Source organism: Lagenorhynchus albirostris, chromosome 1, assembly GCF_949774975.1.
Source record: "Lagenorhynchus albirostris chromosome 1, mLagAlb1.1, whole genome shotgun sequence".
Taxonomy (NCBI): Eukaryota; Metazoa; Chordata; class Mammalia; order Artiodactyla; family Delphinidae; genus Lagenorhynchus; species Lagenorhynchus albirostris.
Window position 1 is genome coordinate 87704487 of NC_083095.1, and position 18991 is coordinate 87723477.

At 38.8% G+C, this 18991-nt stretch overlaps 1 protein-coding gene across 3 annotated transcripts in view; it reads left to right on the forward strand.

Annotated features, from left to right (window-relative positions):
* The window catches only part of CTDSPL2 (CTD small phosphatase like 2), a 71018-nt gene extending 62259 nt beyond the window's left edge, over nucleotides 1-8759 (forward strand). For 2 of the 3 annotated variants that reach the window (XM_060149080.1, XM_060149090.1), the window contains 3 exons: nucleotides 1489-1615; nucleotides 3095-3190; nucleotides 3839-8759. In XM_060149080.1, the coding sequence (XP_060005063.1) occupies nucleotides 1489-1615; nucleotides 3095-3190; nucleotides 3839-3904 (289 nt within the window). In that variant the 3' untranslated portion in view covers nucleotides 3905-8759. The remainder of the gene's footprint in view (nucleotides 1-1488; nucleotides 1616-3094; nucleotides 3191-3838) is intronic. The other variant, XR_009540529.1, reaches the window with a different exon arrangement.
* The last annotated feature ends 10232 nt before the right edge of the window (nucleotides 8760-18991 follow it).

The window sequence follows — 18991 nt, forward strand, 5'->3', positions numbered from 1 at the left end:
GATCATTTAACTCATGAACATTTAATTAAAAGCATTCTTTGTAATAAGGGAAAAAGAATTGTTTATACTACATTTTGTCTGGTTTTAAAATTCTTCCACTTTTCCATCACCATTGGCCCTGATTAAAGTATCAGTTTTGTTGTTATTAGAGCTATGGCAGATTTTGTTGGTAGAAAATGCCCCTTTCTTGAAATTGGATAATTCAAAATATAGGTATGTGTAAGCCCTAGCTCCTGAAAAATTGTATAGTGGGATTAAGACACAAGGAAGCCAAACTACCAAATGAATTAATGTATGCAAGTGGAGTATTTCAAGGTGATCTGTATCAGTTATTAGTAATATTCAGAATCTAATATTCTGAGTGCTAAATGGAGATTAATTATTACAAGTATATAAATATTATTATAAAACCTTAATACCTTTTTAAAATGATATAGCATTTTTCAGTTTCATTGGTGAAAGATAAGTTTACATTTGTAATACTTAAATCTGAATTCATCTTTTCTTTCAATCCCTGTTTTTTCAAATGATCTCTCACCCCCCCACACACACACGCATGCAATTAAAATAAAGATGGGTGTTTGGGAAAAGTTGAAATGATGGAATGTTTTGGCCTCTGCACCTTTCCTCAAAAACTATAAGAGAAACTAAAAACATTTTTTAAAAATGCCAACACGGAAACATTCCTTCTTATATTTTCTGTTCTGGCATGTGCAGGGATAGGGAGGCTGTGTGGTCTTCTGGTTAGAGCAAAGGACTGGGAGCCAGGAGGATCCTGGGTTCCAATGCGGGGCTAACCACTGACTTACTGTGTGACCTTGGGCAAGTCACTTGACCTCCTTGTGCCTCAGTCAACCATCTGGAAAATTGGTTAAAAAGCAGGACCTCGATGACAACCAGATGCTGCATCTGAACTGAGCTTTCCTGGGTAAATAAATTACAAAAACAATTTACAGAGTTTTTAATCCCTCTTTATCATTTAATATAACATTTTGGGATAAAACAAAGTTCTTTAAGGCATGGTAATATTTGGTTGTAAGGTTTCAATAATTGCTAAGAATTTTTTTTTTTTTTTTTTGCGGTACACGGGCCTCTCACTGCTGTGGCCTCTCCCGTTGCGGAGCACAGGCTCCGGACACGCAGCCTCAGCGGCCATGGCTCAGCGGCCATGGCTCACGGGCCCAGCCGTTCCGCGGCATGTGGGATCTTCCCGGACCGGGGCACGAACCTGTGTCCCCTGCATCGGCGGGCGGACTCTCAACCACTGCGCCACCAGGGAAGCCCACTAAGAATTTTTATAATAAAACTGTAGCCCAAAGCTTAGGCCCACACTTGCATTTGAATTTCCTTTGTGAGAGAAAATGATAAGGCTTAACTTGAAAAGCCTATGGTATGTGTATTGTATATGTGTTTCAGTATATGTTGTGCTTTTTACATATATATATATATATATTTTTTTAGTTAATTTGTTTTTACTTTTATCTTTAGGCACCGGCTTTTCCGCGAACATTGTGTTTGTGTACAAGGAAACTATATAAAGGACTTAAATATCCTTGGAAGAGATCTTTCAAAAACTATAATAATTGACAACTCACCACAAGCCTTTGCATATCAGGTAGGAAGAGGGTTGCTAAACAAACTCAGACAAATGCTGCCGAAAGATTTGATGGGATAACAGAATTTTCACTGGTGGAATTTCCCTGTTTAGTGTCATCTTTTAGAATTAGGAATGCCAAATTAGTATATTCCTTGTGGAAATTTTTCTTCTAAATGAAGTACAACATACATAAAAATCTGAGTAGTAAATCTGAAGTAGTAAATCCCTAAGAAGGGACTATAAGATATATATCATTTAATAGCATTCTTATCTATTGTTAAATCAGTAATTTGATTATAAACATGTTTCAGAATTATGAATAGCTTAACCATGTTCTTCTGGTCTGTTTGATTTGGCATTTCAAAATATTTTCTTAGACTATTTTGTCAATATGTTTGTACCCTTTGTCAATGATTCTTAGAAATATAAATTCAACTAGAGGGAATTCCCTGGCAGTCCAGTGGTTAGGACTCAGCACCTACATCTGCTGAGGGCCCAGGTTCCATCCCTGGTCAGGGAACTAGGATCCCATAGGCCATACAGCACAGCATACGATAGATAGACAGATAGATAGATAGATAGCAGACAGACTGACAAGAGATTAGCCATCCTTGCAAGATATATTTTACATTATGAGTATGTTCATGTGATATGGCTGAGATTTTCTTCAGAATAAATCAGTACAGAATTGGAATGGTGGAAAGTGGGTTGGGTGAAGATGAAACAAGCTTTGCCCGTAACTTTTCTGTTTCAAAAATGTCCATAATAAAACGTAAAAAAGAATACATGGGGAAAAATTGCATATATGGTATTGAAGTATGTTCAGTTTAGGTCACTACTTCTATTCACTTGCATTTTGAAATAATGTTTTTAAGAATTGGTTCGTAAATAAAATAATTTCAGTTATCCTCCATCTCAAACACAGTGTTCTGCATAAATGTTAAAAGATATTTTATCCTAGAGAATATTTACTATAAAACAAATATGGTTTGTATTTTTGTTTTTAGACCAATGAAATACCATTGAGTCAATTTGTTATGTTCCTACTATGTTTCAGGTTATCTTGCTAGTTGCTGGGAATAAAATAATGGGACACAGTCCCTGTGTAAGAGTATATGCTTTCTAATAGTATTCTCTGTTGAGATTGGTAAAATTCCTTTATTCAAAATGCCTAGCATTGACTAATAATATTTCTTGAATGAATAATGTTTTTAGTTATGTTAATGCAAAACTTGTTTTAATGAATATTTCTTATTAAGTTTTATATACACTAAGAATAAATTACTCTGAAAAACCAATTATGTTTCAGTTCCTTCCTTAACATCTGTCTCTTGCACTATTAAGCTGTCAAAGAATATGACAGACATAAACTCTGATGGCATTCCTTTTTTCAAAGGAACTTACTGATTAATGTTTACTAAAATCTGTTACTTTTAAGCTTTTCCAAAGTAGGCAAAATGTAAATGAAAAGAGTTAATTACTTATTTTTCACTTTAGCTATCTAATGGAATCCCTATAGAAAGCTGGTTTATGGATAAAAATGACAATGAACTTCTAAAATTGATTCCATTTCTGGAGAAGCTAGTAGAACTGGTAAGTATATCTTATCATTTTGTTAGGTTTTTGTTGCTTTAACTCTGTTGAAATAAATCTTCTCAGTTGCTTTATGTGTACTAACTTTAAGTCAACATGGTGGGACATTAGGGCAGAGATTGAAAAAAGATTACAAGCATTTTTGAAACTTATAAATTATATTAAAATTATATTTATCAGTATTTAAAAATTTATATATCGAATGTTTTATTTTACCAGACTTCCTCTTGCTAACTAGTTGTTACTAACTAGTTTTGTTAAATTGATTTTGTAGTTCAGGTCTAGAATTAATGCTTATGGTACTGAAACTTTATTCTGGGAACTTTTTCCTCTGTGTCCATGGATTAATTTTAAAACTACTATATAAAGTAGAATTCATTGACTGAATGCTTTACCTATCTTTTGGTTTGACCTCTTATTGCATAATTGTTCTTACAAAATTAATACATTAATGATAGGCTTTTTTTTTTAATCTAAAATTAACTGCTTCTGTGTAGTATCTTTTTATTTGGCAAACAAAATAATGTAAATTATAAAATATTGATAAATGGCGGTATAGTTTCTTTGCAAAGTAAGAATGTTCATAATGTTATGGGGATCATGTCTTTGAAATTACGTGGCTTTTAAAATGTCTATTTCTCCACACAGAATGAAGATGTTCGACCTCACATCAGAGACCGATTTCGCTTGCATGATTTGCTGCCCCCAGATTAAGTACAAAGACTTGTCAAATCACTGAAGGGGGAGAGAATGCAGGACCCTTTTGGACTAAGACAAAAACATTGCCATTACTGTTGAAATTTTGCATTTTTGTACCCCGTCTTGCTTTTCTTATCTTGGTGCCCAATAATAATCAAGGGTTACAGAAAGAGACTTTATCTCAGATTGAATACATACAGTAGGTAGGCTAAAACAGAAGAGTCTTTAGAACTAGTGCAACTTCCAGTGAAATTTTTTTATGTACAGGACATCTGCAGTTTATAAAGAATTCTGTTTCTGCCACCAGCAGTTTGACCTGTAGTCACACAGGATTTTATGATAATAACAGAGATGAAAATGGACTTTTATTTTCTCTCTGTTTGGTGCTCTAAGTGGGTTTGTAGCCACTTTTCTGTTACTTTAAAATTCTCATTTCAACAGGAATGGCCAGTAAAAGTTGTTTTATTTTTCCTGTTAAGGTTTATAACCTTTTTACATTTTTGACCTGTATTAGATTAGAATTTCATTATGCATTCCTTTTAGTTGAGGCGCTTCATAGTTTTCTGGAAATAGTCAATTTTTAGTTTTTTATTATACATTTGAATGGCCGTTTTCCTGCTTTGTCTGCCTGCATATTGTATATTTGTTTAAAAATATTCTCTACTTTTAGTCCATGTAAGTTTCATTTAGAACATGCATTTATATTTTGTTTCTGTAATATTCTACTGTAGGTGAAATCTTTTCAAAAATCAAGAGACTGGGTAGATAAGAATATATGAATGACTAATATTCAAAAGATTTAAACCATTGTGATGGCATGTGTTCCCAAGTGGTAATATCTTGCAGTGGCACACAGATTTGATGGATAAAAGGTATACCTCAGACTTCACTGTGCTCACCAATCTTTGAGGAGAATGAGTTTGGTCACCTGTTGGGCTTGATTTGGTTACTGATGCCTTTGGTTTTCTCCAGGAATGAAGTATTCAGCACAGTGATTCAGTATTTTTAGTTATTTTGCATGGGCTGGTAGTACCTCTGTTATGCTCTCAGTTACAATCAATTAAAACTCTGTGTAACAGTCTTGGTACCTTACAGTAGCTATGCATAATCCTGTGGCACAGTAAACTCCCAAGCCACCAATGCAGTTAATATGTTCTCATAGTGGTTTTCTATGCTATATGAAAATAGTCTTCAAGCCTTGGTTCTCTAATGCAGCTACCACAAGAGGTTGATATTTTTATAGTGGCGTGTAATCTCTTTTTCGGGAGGCTTTTTATGGAAGGTAGAATTTGTAAAAGTTAGTATGCTTTGCCTCTCAACTGCATTATCATGCCACAGGCTCAGACTGTTTTTGTGTAAAGGATGTCAAAGAACGGCACTTTTTCTAAAGAGAAGTTTGATATTTTGTATGCTTGTTAAGAAAGTACAGTATTGGAAATTAAAGGTGGACAACTGATAATTGAGGAGTATGTCACTTAATTTTTTATGTATATTACCTGTTTACTTGTACAACTTATTGTACAAATTACATGCAGCTTCATTTTCAAATGAATCCTTAAAATAAGGAAATCTTTTTAGGAAAACATTTAATTTTTGTATTTTTGATTTTAAAGGCATGAGTTATGTCAATTTTCAGTGTATTAATGAAGATTTTAACTTTTCATCAGGTTGAGTGTTTTCTTACTATATTATCTGTTGTGTATGTAGTTAGCATATTGTGTCACTGAACTGTTTAAAAATCTAGCATGTAGAGCAAGCCTGTTTTGTGGAAAATCCTTATTCATTAAAAAAATAATCATGGCAGATTTTCTGCAAAAAAAAAAAGCAAAAGCATTTGCAATTCAGAATACTGGGGGTTTTTTTGTTTGTTTTTAATTTAAAGAAAGGTATTTTGCTTGCAGGAAAAAATACTACAGATTCATTTTAATGAGAATCTTTGAAATGTATTTATCTTTAGGGCATCCGGGCATCTTTATGCTGTTTGTCTTCTGTCTTTCTTGAAATAAAATGTACATATGTTACCTTTACATATGCTCTTGCTCAAAATTGTGAACCTGGTTACATTTCTCCTTGCTCCCTTTTTATGTTCAAACAGCAAAACCCAAAACCTATACAGGATCTAAACTTTCAGCTTGCATTATAATTGCTGAAAGCTTTTCTGATTAAGTAACTACAGTCTCAACGGGCTTTCCCACAACTAAAAGGGAAATGTAAGCACCTATATATACCGCTGTGCCTATAGGCACTTTAAAAACAACTTTTAATCATCTTTTATTGGTAAAGCTGTTTTTGATCCCCTGCTAGCAGAGCTCTTTTAAGTTGACTGACAAATGAATCAAGCCTAACAAGATTCTGTAAAGAAATAAACTAAGGGAGAATTTTATATGGCCTGAGAAAATTTCTTGAGATCAATTCAGTCTCTTTTTCTTCATTACTTGATTTGAGTCATTTTAAATTTGTTATTAATACAAAATTTAAAATAAGTTATAGAGACAGTTATCCAGCTTCCTCCACTTTAAAATGTGTTATCTTATTACCCCTTCTTTGCTTTATCTGTTGGTAGATATTACCTTAAACATTTCCATTAGTTAAATGGAGGTGTTTATGAATTGAGATGTGCCCAGCCTCTTCAGTTCACACAGAAAACATGAACTCTTAAAAACTGACTAGTAAATGCAGGAGAGATGGATACCTGATAAGACACGGCAAAAGTGACCTATATACACATTACGACTCTGAAGTACATATTATAATTGTGATATTTCCAGTGGTAAATGTCTGACTTTTAAAGACATTCTTTTAAATATTTGTATTATTGTTAGGATGTTTTAATCAGTTGTGTTTTTTAATTCCATGTAATATATGTAGCCCTAATCAGATTTATAGCACCATATTTCTCCTTGGGTCTTAAAAGAGAGTTGACAACAATTTAAAAGCATAAATTGTTTTATATTAGCTAGTATGTATATTTATTTACCTGATGGCTTTATCTTGTTTCCCAAAATTTTGGGGGCATTTGTTGAAAGCATTGTAACTTCTATAAATGGCTATTTTCTTGTAACTGTCAGTGAAAATGGATGTGTACATTGTGTTTTTATATTACTTTGGTTTTCCTGGTTTGTTTGTTTTTTGGGTTTTGGGGGGGATGTTAAACATAGAATCATTTTTCTAAAAAAAGTTATCTTTGGCCAATGACTTTTTCAACTAGATATTACTTGCATTCAACCATCTAAAGAAGTTTGTTTTTTACTGTTTCGTTTAGTCAGCTTGCTGAAAAACAGAGACTTCATCTCATCAATGAAGAAAGCATTTCATTATTCCTACAAATCTTTGCAGCGAGCACAGACTTCTTCATAAGGACCAGATCTTTTCCACGTCTTGTGTCAATCACATAAAGCTGAAATGTAAAGGACACTGAAGCCTTCATTTAATTGTCCTAACATGATGGTGTTATATACTACATCATTAGCTAGTTAAGGTTTTCTGACCTGACTTCTCTTTGTCTTCCTAGGTATTTATTTGTTATCTCTTTTAAACTTGTGTTTCTAAATTAACTTAGTGTTAATAGTCACCCACCAAATAACTATGCCAAGTAACTAGGAAAGAATGTTTATTTTATTTCCCCTTATAGGGGAAGAGTGGACTGGGAACAAAAATGTATGGGCCAAAAGGCCTTAGGTTGTCATTCATTCACTTTCTTATTCCTCTCATGAGCTGTTTTTGAGTATAGTATTTTTTCAGTGCTATGTGCTTGATTATGTCATTACTTTTCATGTCGTCCCCTGAGTTAAAAGCCTGCTAAGAACCTGTATAAAATACATTTAAAAAATTTCAGAATAAGAACCACAGAACTCAGTATCTTATATTTAAATGCTATTTAAATTATTATTGGAATCCAAGTCTCATTCACTAGGATACATTTTTATAAAATGTTTCTCTGTATCTTGAATTGAAATTACTTGCCCAGAGGCAAGAGTTCCGGGATTATGTGTTTTGAGAAATTTTTAAAAGGGGAGATGAGAGCAACAAGTTTATACTTACTTTATGGTTTTTATATTAGTTATTAGTATTTTAAAATATATCACTGGTTCCCAAACCTGACTCTTCATTAGAATTACTCTGTGGAGCTTTTGAAATACAGATTCTTGAGGCCTGACCTCTGCCAAATTGTCTCACTGGGTCTAGAGTGGGGCCTGAGAGTTCTGTATTTTTTGAAAGCTCTCCAAGTGATTCTCATAGATTTGGGAAATCACTACTTTACTTAATGTGACAGTGGTTTGGGAGTTGAGAATAGGCAACAAAATTAAGTTTACCAGACATCTCTTTGTGGTAGAGTTTTCTTTTTTCTTTTTTTAACTGGGACCAGATTTCACAGAACTTATTCAAGATGCATGGAGGAATAATAAAGAAGATTGAGGTTACTGCTTATTATCATTCATGTCTTTCATACTTTTTAAGAGTTTGCATTTTCTAGCACTTGGAATAGTTGATCATATACACAGCTGAAGGACATATCCCTGAATGAGACCATTATATATATTAACTGTAAAATATTTCACTATTTTTTTATTTTATAAATCTTTGTAGAAATAAGCAATGAAATACTACTTTCATCTTTTGAAATGGGATTTTTCAAGGCAGTGTCCTTTTGGCATTAAGGTAGGGGGGAGTTAATATTCTCTCTGCCTTTTTCCACATGAATCAATATAAAGTCATGGACATTTAAAATATTCAATTTAATTTCTACATATTTACTATGCAGTATAGCCGTGAACAAGTAATGTAGATTTAGTTTTCTCATCTTCAAATGCCCTGATCACCCTACCTCACAGGGTTGTTGTGGGGATAAATAAAACTTTTATGGAAGCACTTTTCTTTGGTGATATTTTATCAGCCATTAGAAACAATATAATATCTAACAACTTATATTTGTATAGTGCTTTGTTTACAAGTACACAATTTTTTCACATTGCTTTCTCTTTCGATGATCCGTAAGGAACGTAGAGCAGGTTACAGATACGGAAAAAGCAGATAAGGAAACAAGCTCAGAGAAGGCTGTGACCCAAGACCACACAGCTGTTCTAGGAGACTTGAATTCAAGTATCATTACCACAGGCTATTTCCCAAGGCATTGGCATTTTTGTATAATCATGTTTGTACATAAATACAAAGCTTTCCCTAGTTTATAAAATGAATGTAGCCAACAAAATGTTCTTATAAAAGAATATATTAACTCAGTGCAAAAGCTCGTGGTACAAACTAGGCCCTAGAGTTTAACAATCCAATATTTAAAGTAGAAGGAAATTCCATCTTCTAAGTGTACATCTTTATTTTACAGATGTAAAATGTGTCTAGAAAAGTGTCTTCCCAAGATCACAAAGCTGGGATTAGAATCTAGCTCTGTTAATTACCATTACTCAAAGTAATGACTTTAGGAGGAATAACATTCTTAATTTCTGGAACTACCAGAAGTGCAGAAGTTGCATAAAACCTGAATAATGAAGTGGTTAGCTTTAAAAAGTAGAGATAAAATGGCAAGAAAGAACCAGATTATGGTGAGCTAAAATGAAATTATTCTTGATGTAATGGGCTAAATAACTTGAGCCAGTATAACAACAAAATAGCAATCTGGTCCCACCCCAATCTCTGTGATGAGACTTAAATACAGTATTGTTAACTCTAGTCACCATACTATACGTTAGATCCTTGGAACATTAGATCCTCAAACCACTAGAAGTCTGTACCCTTTGACCAACATCTCTTCATTTTTCTCACCCCCCCAGTTCCTGGCTGGGATGAGACTTGATAACTATTTTCCCTGAGCTTCAAAGGAGTGTGATGCACACAGACTGGTTTGAGTGTCACTGCAGTAGGCCTTTAGAAATAAATGACAGGACTTGGGAATAGCTGACTTAGGAGTATGGGTAATAAAAAGGAAAGTTCAGAGTCAAAAGACCTGAATTCAAGAACTTAAGAACTCATCCACTTACTAGACAAAGGAGTTCTCTGATCCTTAATTTGTTCATCTGTAAAATGGGTGGTGAAACATGTATACAAATAACTACCAGAACTGAAATGTTAAAGCAGCTAATTTTCTTGAGGGTGTGTGAGATCTATACAGGGTGTTGGGAGATGTCTGAAGCTAGAGGGGGCAGAAATGAGCAGTTAGAATCAGGTTATTGTAATACCACAAATGTCAGGGAGATTTTTAAAGAAAGACATGAGCAGCAAGCAGTCTGGAAAGAAAGACTGGAGAAGTAATGGAGAGGTCACCTATGATTGTTAAGAACATTGGTCCCCAACCTGTTTGGCACCAGAGACCAGTTTTGTGGAAGACGGTTTTAACACGGCCTGGTGGTGGCGGGAGGGATGGTTTCGGGATGATTCAAGCGCATTACATTTATTGTGCACTTTATTTCTATTATTAGTACATTGTAATATATAATGAAATGGTTACACAACTCACCATAATGCTGACAGGAGGCGGAGCTTAGGCGGTAATACGAGCGACGACGGGAAGTAGCTTGTAAATACAGATGAAGCTTCGCTTGCTCACCGGCTGCTCACCTCCTGCTGTGCGGCTCGGTTCCTAACAGGCCACCGACCGGTACCTGTCCGCAGCCCGGGGGTTGGGGACCCCTGGTTAAGAACATTTTGGATGAAAATAATGCTAACTGCGAAGGAAGAAATGGAGGATGAGGAAATTAAAGAGTGAGTATTAAATGGCTTGAGAAGTAAGTAGTTGGGGTAGCAGGCTCATGTAAATGACTTGCCGAGTTAGAAGTCTCTTAGTAATCAGTGAACCAAATGAACTAGAGCTTTTAGTGGCTCCCATATACTGAGCTTTAATGTTATATTTGATGTATGACAATTGTTGAAGGTAGCTGTAGGTAGCCTTTCTGATGACAGTAAAAGTCGTTTAAAAACACTGCCTTAACTATGCTAGGCTCTGTGGATGGCAGAAGAAAGCAAACCTGACACTGCCCTCAAGCTAACAGGCTAGCAGTGGAGACTGACATTTGCTGGGAAAAGGAACACGAACGAAAAGACTGGCTTTGAGGGCTAATAACAATCTAATCTGAAGTCAGGCTTGGATTGGCTGAAGAAGTATTAAGTTGAGATCTGTAGAACATTTATTGAAAGAATATTAAGCCAGGCTTGGTTGGGGGAGGGGGTAAAGTTAAGCAAGGGGGTAAATAATCAGATTTGTTTTAAAAAGATCACTTTGACTGCTGAATAGGGAATAGATTGAGTGGGAGACCAGTTTGAAAAAATACAGACGTTGACCTAATTCGTTCCACACAAAGAATTTCCTTTCTCCACGATAATATGGTTAATGTATTGGGTTAATATATTAACCCAATGTAATGTAATGTAATGTAACGTATTAATGTATTGGGTAGCATCGTAATGGACAATCTGAGGTCGGAGATTGGTAAAGTTCTAGGGAAAGTATGGCTTGCCCAGCTTAATGATAGAAATGGGAAGGTACTCTAGGATTTTATGGCACCATATAAAAGTTAAGTACGGAAAAATGTATAGGAGTTGAAAGGAGACAGATGCTGTCATTTCATGTCTTGGGTAGGCTCTTTAGGGGAGGAGGGTTAAAATTGAAAAAGTCATTAGTTGTTTCTACATCAAATCATGTAAATCAAATCAGTGATTTTGGTATTTTATAAATGAGTGTTTTTTTTGGGGGGGGGTGGTTTGGCCAAGCGGGCCAGCATGTGAGATCCTAGTTCCCCAACCACGGATGGAACCTGTGCCCTCTGCACTGGAAGTGCGGAGTCTTAACCACTGGACCGCCAGGGAAGTCCCTATAAATGAGTTTTAATCTGGTGCTATTTGCAATTAAAACCGCCTCCTCAGCCTGGCCTTATTTCATCTTTAGGAGATTTTGAATCTGGTGCTTAAGGCACTTCACTTAAAAATAAGCCATAAGCAGCCCTGCTTCTTTTCTGCTGGCATTTACTCTCCTATGGCTTTAATGATGAAGCTTCTTAAAGGCAGAAGTTTTAATGTTAATTTGTTCAACAAACACGGATCAGTCACTCTGCTCATCTGTAAGATGGGAATAGTGTTATGTGTGATTATAGGGTTTCCCTAGAGATTAGTGTGTGGTTCACAGATTAGTTTTAAGGAATAATCGAAGTCTCCAGCACAGAGTTCTTGACAATTGTCTCCCAGCTTCTTTATTTCAAAAAGCAGCATGCACAATTCTGTGAATAAATTCTATTCTCAATTTCTGTTTCAAAACTTTATCAATGAAGCATACATAGAGCCCATGTATTTTTTGCATAGCACCTCCAACTCTCACACCCTAGTTTCAATTGCATGTGGTTTAATACCTTGAAGTTAACACCCCAGAGCCTAGAATAGTACTTGGTACAGGGTAGGCCGTCAATAATTATTTGTTGAATACATGATATAATGAATGAGCTCATATTTCAAAGTTTGGACTTCAATTTATAAGTCCAGAAAATTGATTCTGAATGTGCAACTCAGAATTGATGAAATTCAGAGGAATTGGTTCACACTAACTAAACTCACAAAACACTAATTTTTAGGCCAAATATCAATTCCATTCATTTACCTCCTTATGAAACTAAATCACAGTCCGATGCCAGCTTGGTAAGGGTAGAACCAGTAAAAAGGTCTACTGAAAGAGAATCATAACGGCTAATATCAAGTCAACAGGATGCCCTCATCTTCATCTCTGCTAGGTATCTGCCAGAAGTCTGCAGGTCAGCTTAGCCTTTTCTCTGGGGACTGTCCAAATCTTATTCTTTGGCCTCACCTCCCCTATATTTCACCTTCTTTCTGTTAACATTTTTTGTTTGTTTGAAGGTACATTGTCTTAGAACATCTTCAGGCAAGGAATTACAGATGACTGTACTACCACTTCAGAAATACACAGGCTTGCTTTCCTGAGTCTTCACCTTGGGATATTCGATTGAATCTGGCACCTTCTTAGCCAATTATTTACTATTTCCTAGTTCAGGTCATTGCTATAATGCTGTGGGCTTACTAGTAATATATTAAAAAAGCAGCTTTCTTTGGGGTGCAGCTGTATTAATTTTCTTTTGAGACTACCTTTCATGAGGAGAAACAATGGCCTGATGGGCGAGTTTTTCTTTGAGGAAAAAACCAGTTTTGCCTAGAAATTTATTCATGCAGTCATTCAACCGTTATTAAGTGCCCACTATGTGCCAAACAGACTTAAGTATAGCAGAGCTTAGCCTCTCAAGATTTCTTATCTGCAGATAAGACTACTATGATGTATTCGTTAAAAATTTTAGCTGAGGCCAATGATGGAATTTACTGGAAAGATACTGGGGTACCTCATGGCATTTAAGGAAGAGCTGGACAACTGGACCTCAAGGGAAGGCAAGAGGAAGTAAGGTCGCTTGGGAAATCATCACTTCATCAGGAGGTCTTTCCTTCAGGCTGCTGTCATCTGCCACCAACTCCCAGGCCCTGAGAGTCTTGAGTTCCAAATTCTAAAGTCCTGGGAAAGAGAATCTTTCCGTTATCACTGTATAACAATTCACCTCAAGACTTAAGAGGCTTAAGAGAAGTTATCTCTCACAGATCTGTGGGCTGGCTGGGCTCAACTGGACAGTTCTTGCTTGGGGTCTTCTGTGGTTGTGATCAAATCGTAGTTGTGGATTGCAAATTCCCTGGTGGTCCAGTGGTTAGGACTCCAAGCTTCTACTGCAGGGGGCCCGGGTTTGATCCCTGGCCAGGGAACTAGGATGCCACAAGCTGCACAGCAAAAAAAAAAAAAAAAAACAAAAAAAAAAACGGGTAGCTGTGGATGGAATCATCTGACAGGTCAACTAGACTGAATGTCCAGGATGACTTCTTTGCTCCCGTGTCTGGCATCTCTGCTGGGATAATCTGGAACAGCCAGGGGCTGGCTGAATACTTCTCTCTCCCTAAACAGGCTCTCTGTAAAGTTATCTTGAAACAGCATGGCAATCTTAGGGTAATAAGACTTCTTAAATGGCGGCTGGCTTCTACCAGTGTGAGCACTCCAAAAGGCACAGGTGGAAGCTGCAAGGCTTGCTATAGCCTAGCCTTGGGTGTCACTTCTGTCCTATTCTACTGGTTAAATATGAATCATAGGGCTACCCCAGACTCAAAAATTATATAAGGGCTTGGATACTATTCATTAAAGGGCCATCTTTGGAGACTAGCTACCAGATAATTTGATGGTTCCACTGGGTTATTTATATCCCACCTAGGGGCAGATTCAGATTTTATACAGCTTGAAGCATATACAATTTGGAGGGCTTTCTTGAAGAATGGAAGGGGCCTATGCAATGAGGGGCCCTGAAGCTACAGCTTCATTAGATTCATAGATAATCTCCTTCTGACCCCCCTTCTCAAATCAGCTATGGTAAGGGAGTAGAATGGCTTGGGGAGCCCACCTACTCTTGTATACTAGGACGATTTCCAGAAAAGGAGAAATCATTGTGAGCCTTCCCCACTCCTCACCATAAGTGTCCAGTGTTCAGTTCAATATAATCTGATCATTTAAATGTTTAGAACTCAGGTCTCCTGACTTACAACAGTGAATTTTCAAATATACTATATTGCATAGCATTTTAAAATTTGTATTAAAAATGTAGTAGAATTGGAAGGATACAAAAATTTTTTTTAACTTACTATCCTTTATATACCTTTTTCTCCTGGCTACTTTTAAATGTTGATGTCCTTCAAGGTTTCTCATTCTATCCTATCTTCAGATGGCCTCTACTTCACTTGATTCCATCTACCCCCATCATCAGATAACTCCTAATCCTCTATCTGTGGCTCAGACCTCTCTAGTTCCAAATATATACTAGACATTTCTATTTGGATGCCTCAGAGGAATGTCAAGATCTGTGTGGCCAAAACTTAACCTATCCTCATTCCTTATTATGATGAGAAACACCATTCAGGCATCTTCAGAAACATTTACGGAGCATTTACTACATGCCAGGCACTGGGAATACAGTAGCAAAGAACACAGACAAAATACCTGTGCTCCAAACAGATATTAAATAAGGAAACAAGGTCATGAGAAATTGTGATAAATGCTATGACAAAACCAGAGTGACAAGATGAGTAACTGGGAGAGGCCCTTTGCTGGAGGGAGAACAGGGAAGAACTTTCTACAAAGGTAACACCTGAATTTTGGAGGAAGAAAAGCCAACCATGTAAAGGTGTGGAAAGAGCACTGTAGACAGAAAGAATAGCAAGCACAAAGTCCAAAAATAGGAAAAGGCTTAGTAGCCTCAGAGGGCCAGTAACAATGATGTTAATGAGACGGAATGGCATCATAAGGGGGTTGGTGGGAGGTAGGAGTCAGATTATGCAGAGCCTTGTAGGCCATCATAAGGAGTTGAATCTAAATCCAAAACAAACACCAAGAAGCCACTAAAGGGATTTCAACTAGGAGGAAGGGGTGTGATGATCTAATTTACGTTTTTTAAATAAACTGCCTGGTGTATAGTGAATGGACTGTGGAGAGGGAAGAGTAGAAGAAGGGAAACCAATTGAAAGCATATTATAGTAGAACAGCCTAGAAAAAGCTTGGATTAAGGTGGTAGCAAGAGACATGGATTCGAGATTAACATTGGAAGTAATTCACAGACCTTGGTGATGGACTAAATTTAAGGGGTAAGTGAGAGGAAGAAAGCAAGGATAGCTCCCAGGTTTTTGACTTGAGCACCTATAGATGGATGTTACTTCCACTCAATCTCCAAAGGCATCATCCTCTACAGCTCCCTTCCCCTCCTCCTCCATATCCAGTCAGTCACTGTATTAGTCAGGGTTATTCAGAGAAACAGAACCAGTAGCATGTGTATATATAGAGAGAAAGATTTATTTTAAGAAATGGCTCACAGGGAATTCCCTGGCTGTCCAGTGGTTAGGACATGGCACTTTCACTGCTGAGGGCCCGGGTTCAATCCTTGGTTGAGGAACTAAGATCCCACAAGCTGTGCAGCGCAGAGAAAGAAAGAAAGAGAGAGAGAGAGAGAGAGAGAGAGAGAGAGAAAGGAAGGAAGGAGGGAAGGAAGGAAGGAAAGAAGAAAGAAAAAGAAAGAGAAATTGGCTCACGTAATTGTGGGAGCTGGCAAGTCTCAAATCTGCAGGGCAGGTCAGCAGGCTGGAGACCCATGGAAGAGCTGATGCTGCAGAGTCCAAAGGCAGTCTGTAGGCAGAATCCCTTTTTCCTCAGTGTATTTTCTTTTCTTTTTTTAAAAAATTAATTATTTATTTTTTTGGTTTTCGTTGCTGGGCGTGGGCTTTCTCTAGTTGTGGAGCGCGGGGGCTACTCTTCATTGCGGTGCACGGGCTTCTCATTGCAGTGGCTTCTCTTGTTGCAGAACTTGGGCTCTAGGCGCAGGGGCTTCAGCAGTTGTGGCACACGGCTCAGCAGCTGTGGCTCACAGGCTCAGCAGCTGTGGCTCACAGGCTCTAGAGCACAGGCTCAGTAGTTGTTGTGCATTGGGCTTAGTTGCTCTGAGGCATGTGGGATCTTCACGGCTCGAACCCGTGTCCCCTGCATTGGCAGACGGATTCCCAACCACGGTGCCACCAGGGAAGTCCCTCAGTGTGTTTTCTTTTTCTTTTTTTTTTTTTTTGCGGTACGCGGGCCTCTCACTGTTGTGGCCTCTTCTGTTGCGGAGCACAGGCTCCGGACGCGCAGGCTCAGCGGCCATGGCTCACGGGCCCAGCCGCTCCGTGGCATGTGGGATCTTCCCAGACCAGGGCACGAACCCGTGTCCCCTGCATTGGCAGGCGGACTCTCAACCACTGCGCCACCAGGGAAGCCCCCCTTTTTAAAAAAAATAAAAATAATTAATTTTTTAAAATTTATTTATTTTTGGCGGTGTTGGGTCTTCGTTGCCGCGTGTGGGCTTTCTCTGGTTGCGGCGAGCGGGGGCTACTCTTCCTTGCAGTGGCTTCTCTTGTTGCAGAGCACGGGCTCTAAGCACGCAGGCTTCAGTAGTTGTGGCTCGTGGGCTCTAGAGCACAAGCTCAGTAGTTGTGGCACATGGGCTTAGTTGTTCCACGGCATGTGGGATCTTCCCAGACCAGGGCTCGAACCCGTGTCCCCTGCAGTGGCAGGCAGATTCTTAACCACTGCGCCACCAGGGAAGCCCTCGGTGTGTTTTCGTAATGCCTTCAATTTATTGGATAAGACCCATCCACATTATGGAGGGTAATCTGTTTTACTAAAAATCTGCATCTTAAAGGTTAATCATAAACAAAAAATACATTCACAGCAACAACTAGACTAGTGATTAACCAAAAACTGGGTACCATGGCCTAGCCAAGATGACACATAAAATTAATCATCAGAGTCACTAAATTCTGTTGATTCTGACCCTTAACTATTTATCTGATTGGTTCCTTCCTCTTTGGCCACTGCCTTGCTTTAGGATGGTGTTCTTCTCTATTAATTCATAAAATATTTACTTATGTATTAGATACTGTGCCAAATGCTGGAGATATAACTGTTAATAAAAGACAGGTTGTGCCCTAGGGACCTTACATTCTAGTCTTTCCTTGCCTTCTGTCTTACCTCCTTCCAATCCCTCTTTATCAATGGATGGCTTATAGCATTGCCTCTCACACTTTAACATACAATCATCTGAGGATCTTGTTAAAAGGCAGATTCTGATTCTGGGATGGAGTCTGAGATTCTACATTTCTGACAAGCTCCCAGGTGTTGCTGATCAGGAACAAACTTTGAGTAAGTGGGCTGTAGGATATCTTTTGGAAGACCATCTTTTATAAAATGTGTACTATTTGTAGACTCTGAAAAGGTACACAAGAAATGGGAAACAATAGTTGCCACCAGAAAAAACAGAATGGCTGATCACTGTGTATACCCTTTTATAACTTGAACGTTGTACCAAGTACGTGTGTTACATATTCAAAAATAAATTAAGAAAACAACAAAAACAAAATAAAAATATCTGAAACTGCACGCCTCTGAAAATCCTGCAGTGGAGCCCAATGGCCCGAAGGACAGAGTGCAGGTTAACCCATCTTAAACCCTTTATTACGATCAGTTTACCTGTTCAGCTTATCTCCAATTGCGCCATTCAGTCAGACCAGGGACCACATGCAATCTTTCTACGGGAAATGCACTGGAGCAAATTTCACTTGGTCTTTAAAACTCGTTACTGCAGTGCTTACCCTCCCGAAGCCTTTCAAGTGGCCTACCGCTCCCCGCCCGCCCCCCGCGGTTAATGTTACCCATTTACATTTAACCTCGCAATGCTTCTTTTTGTTGCAGTCATCGCACTGTGCCGAAATTTGTTTACATGTCTATTTTTGCTACTTGATTGTGCGCTCCTTTAGGTCAAGGCTAGAGTTTATGCTTAGCGCAGACCGAGTTCCGAAATTATTCTGCGAAAGAATGAATCATGTATTGGCTTCAAGGAGCTCAAAGGAAGGGAAAATCCTTGAGCACTGGGGCTGCCTTCGATCCCTTCGTGACGAACTGGAGGCAAGTGTGCCAGGAGCTGACTCTGAGCACCCTGGCTGGGAAGGCTGCCAGGAGCTCGGCCCTCTCCGCTCGCTTCTTCCCGGGAGCCCTGCGTACCCCGGCTTCCAGAGGGACCCCACCTCGCCCAGCGCAACCGCGCCCTCCAGTGATCGGGGAGGCCAATCCACCGCCCCCACAGGTGGGCGTGGAGTTCAGAGCCCGCTTCTGAGTGCGGCGTGGAGAGGCTGTGGGTTTCCTAGGTGTCAGCCAGCGGCAGCGAGAGGCGATCCGTGTGACCAGAGGAAGGGCGCATCCGACCGGTTGGGGCGCGGATGGGGTTGGCAGGGGAGGGGTGGAGAGGGCAGGCGAGAGCCCAGCGCCAGGCAAGGTACCGCCCTGCTAACTTTCCCGCACTTACATTTCCTTCCCAGGGCCCAGGATTGGGTGCCTTCCCTCAGCCCCTTCCTCTCTCCCCACCCCACTAGCCCACAGGACCTCCCCGGGGCGTGGAATACAGGACGCTCCGCCTCGCCCGCCGCATTCCGCGCCCCTTCCGGCCCGCGCGCACGTCGCCCCAGCCGCCGCCAGAAGGGGCGGGGCCTGGGCCCTGG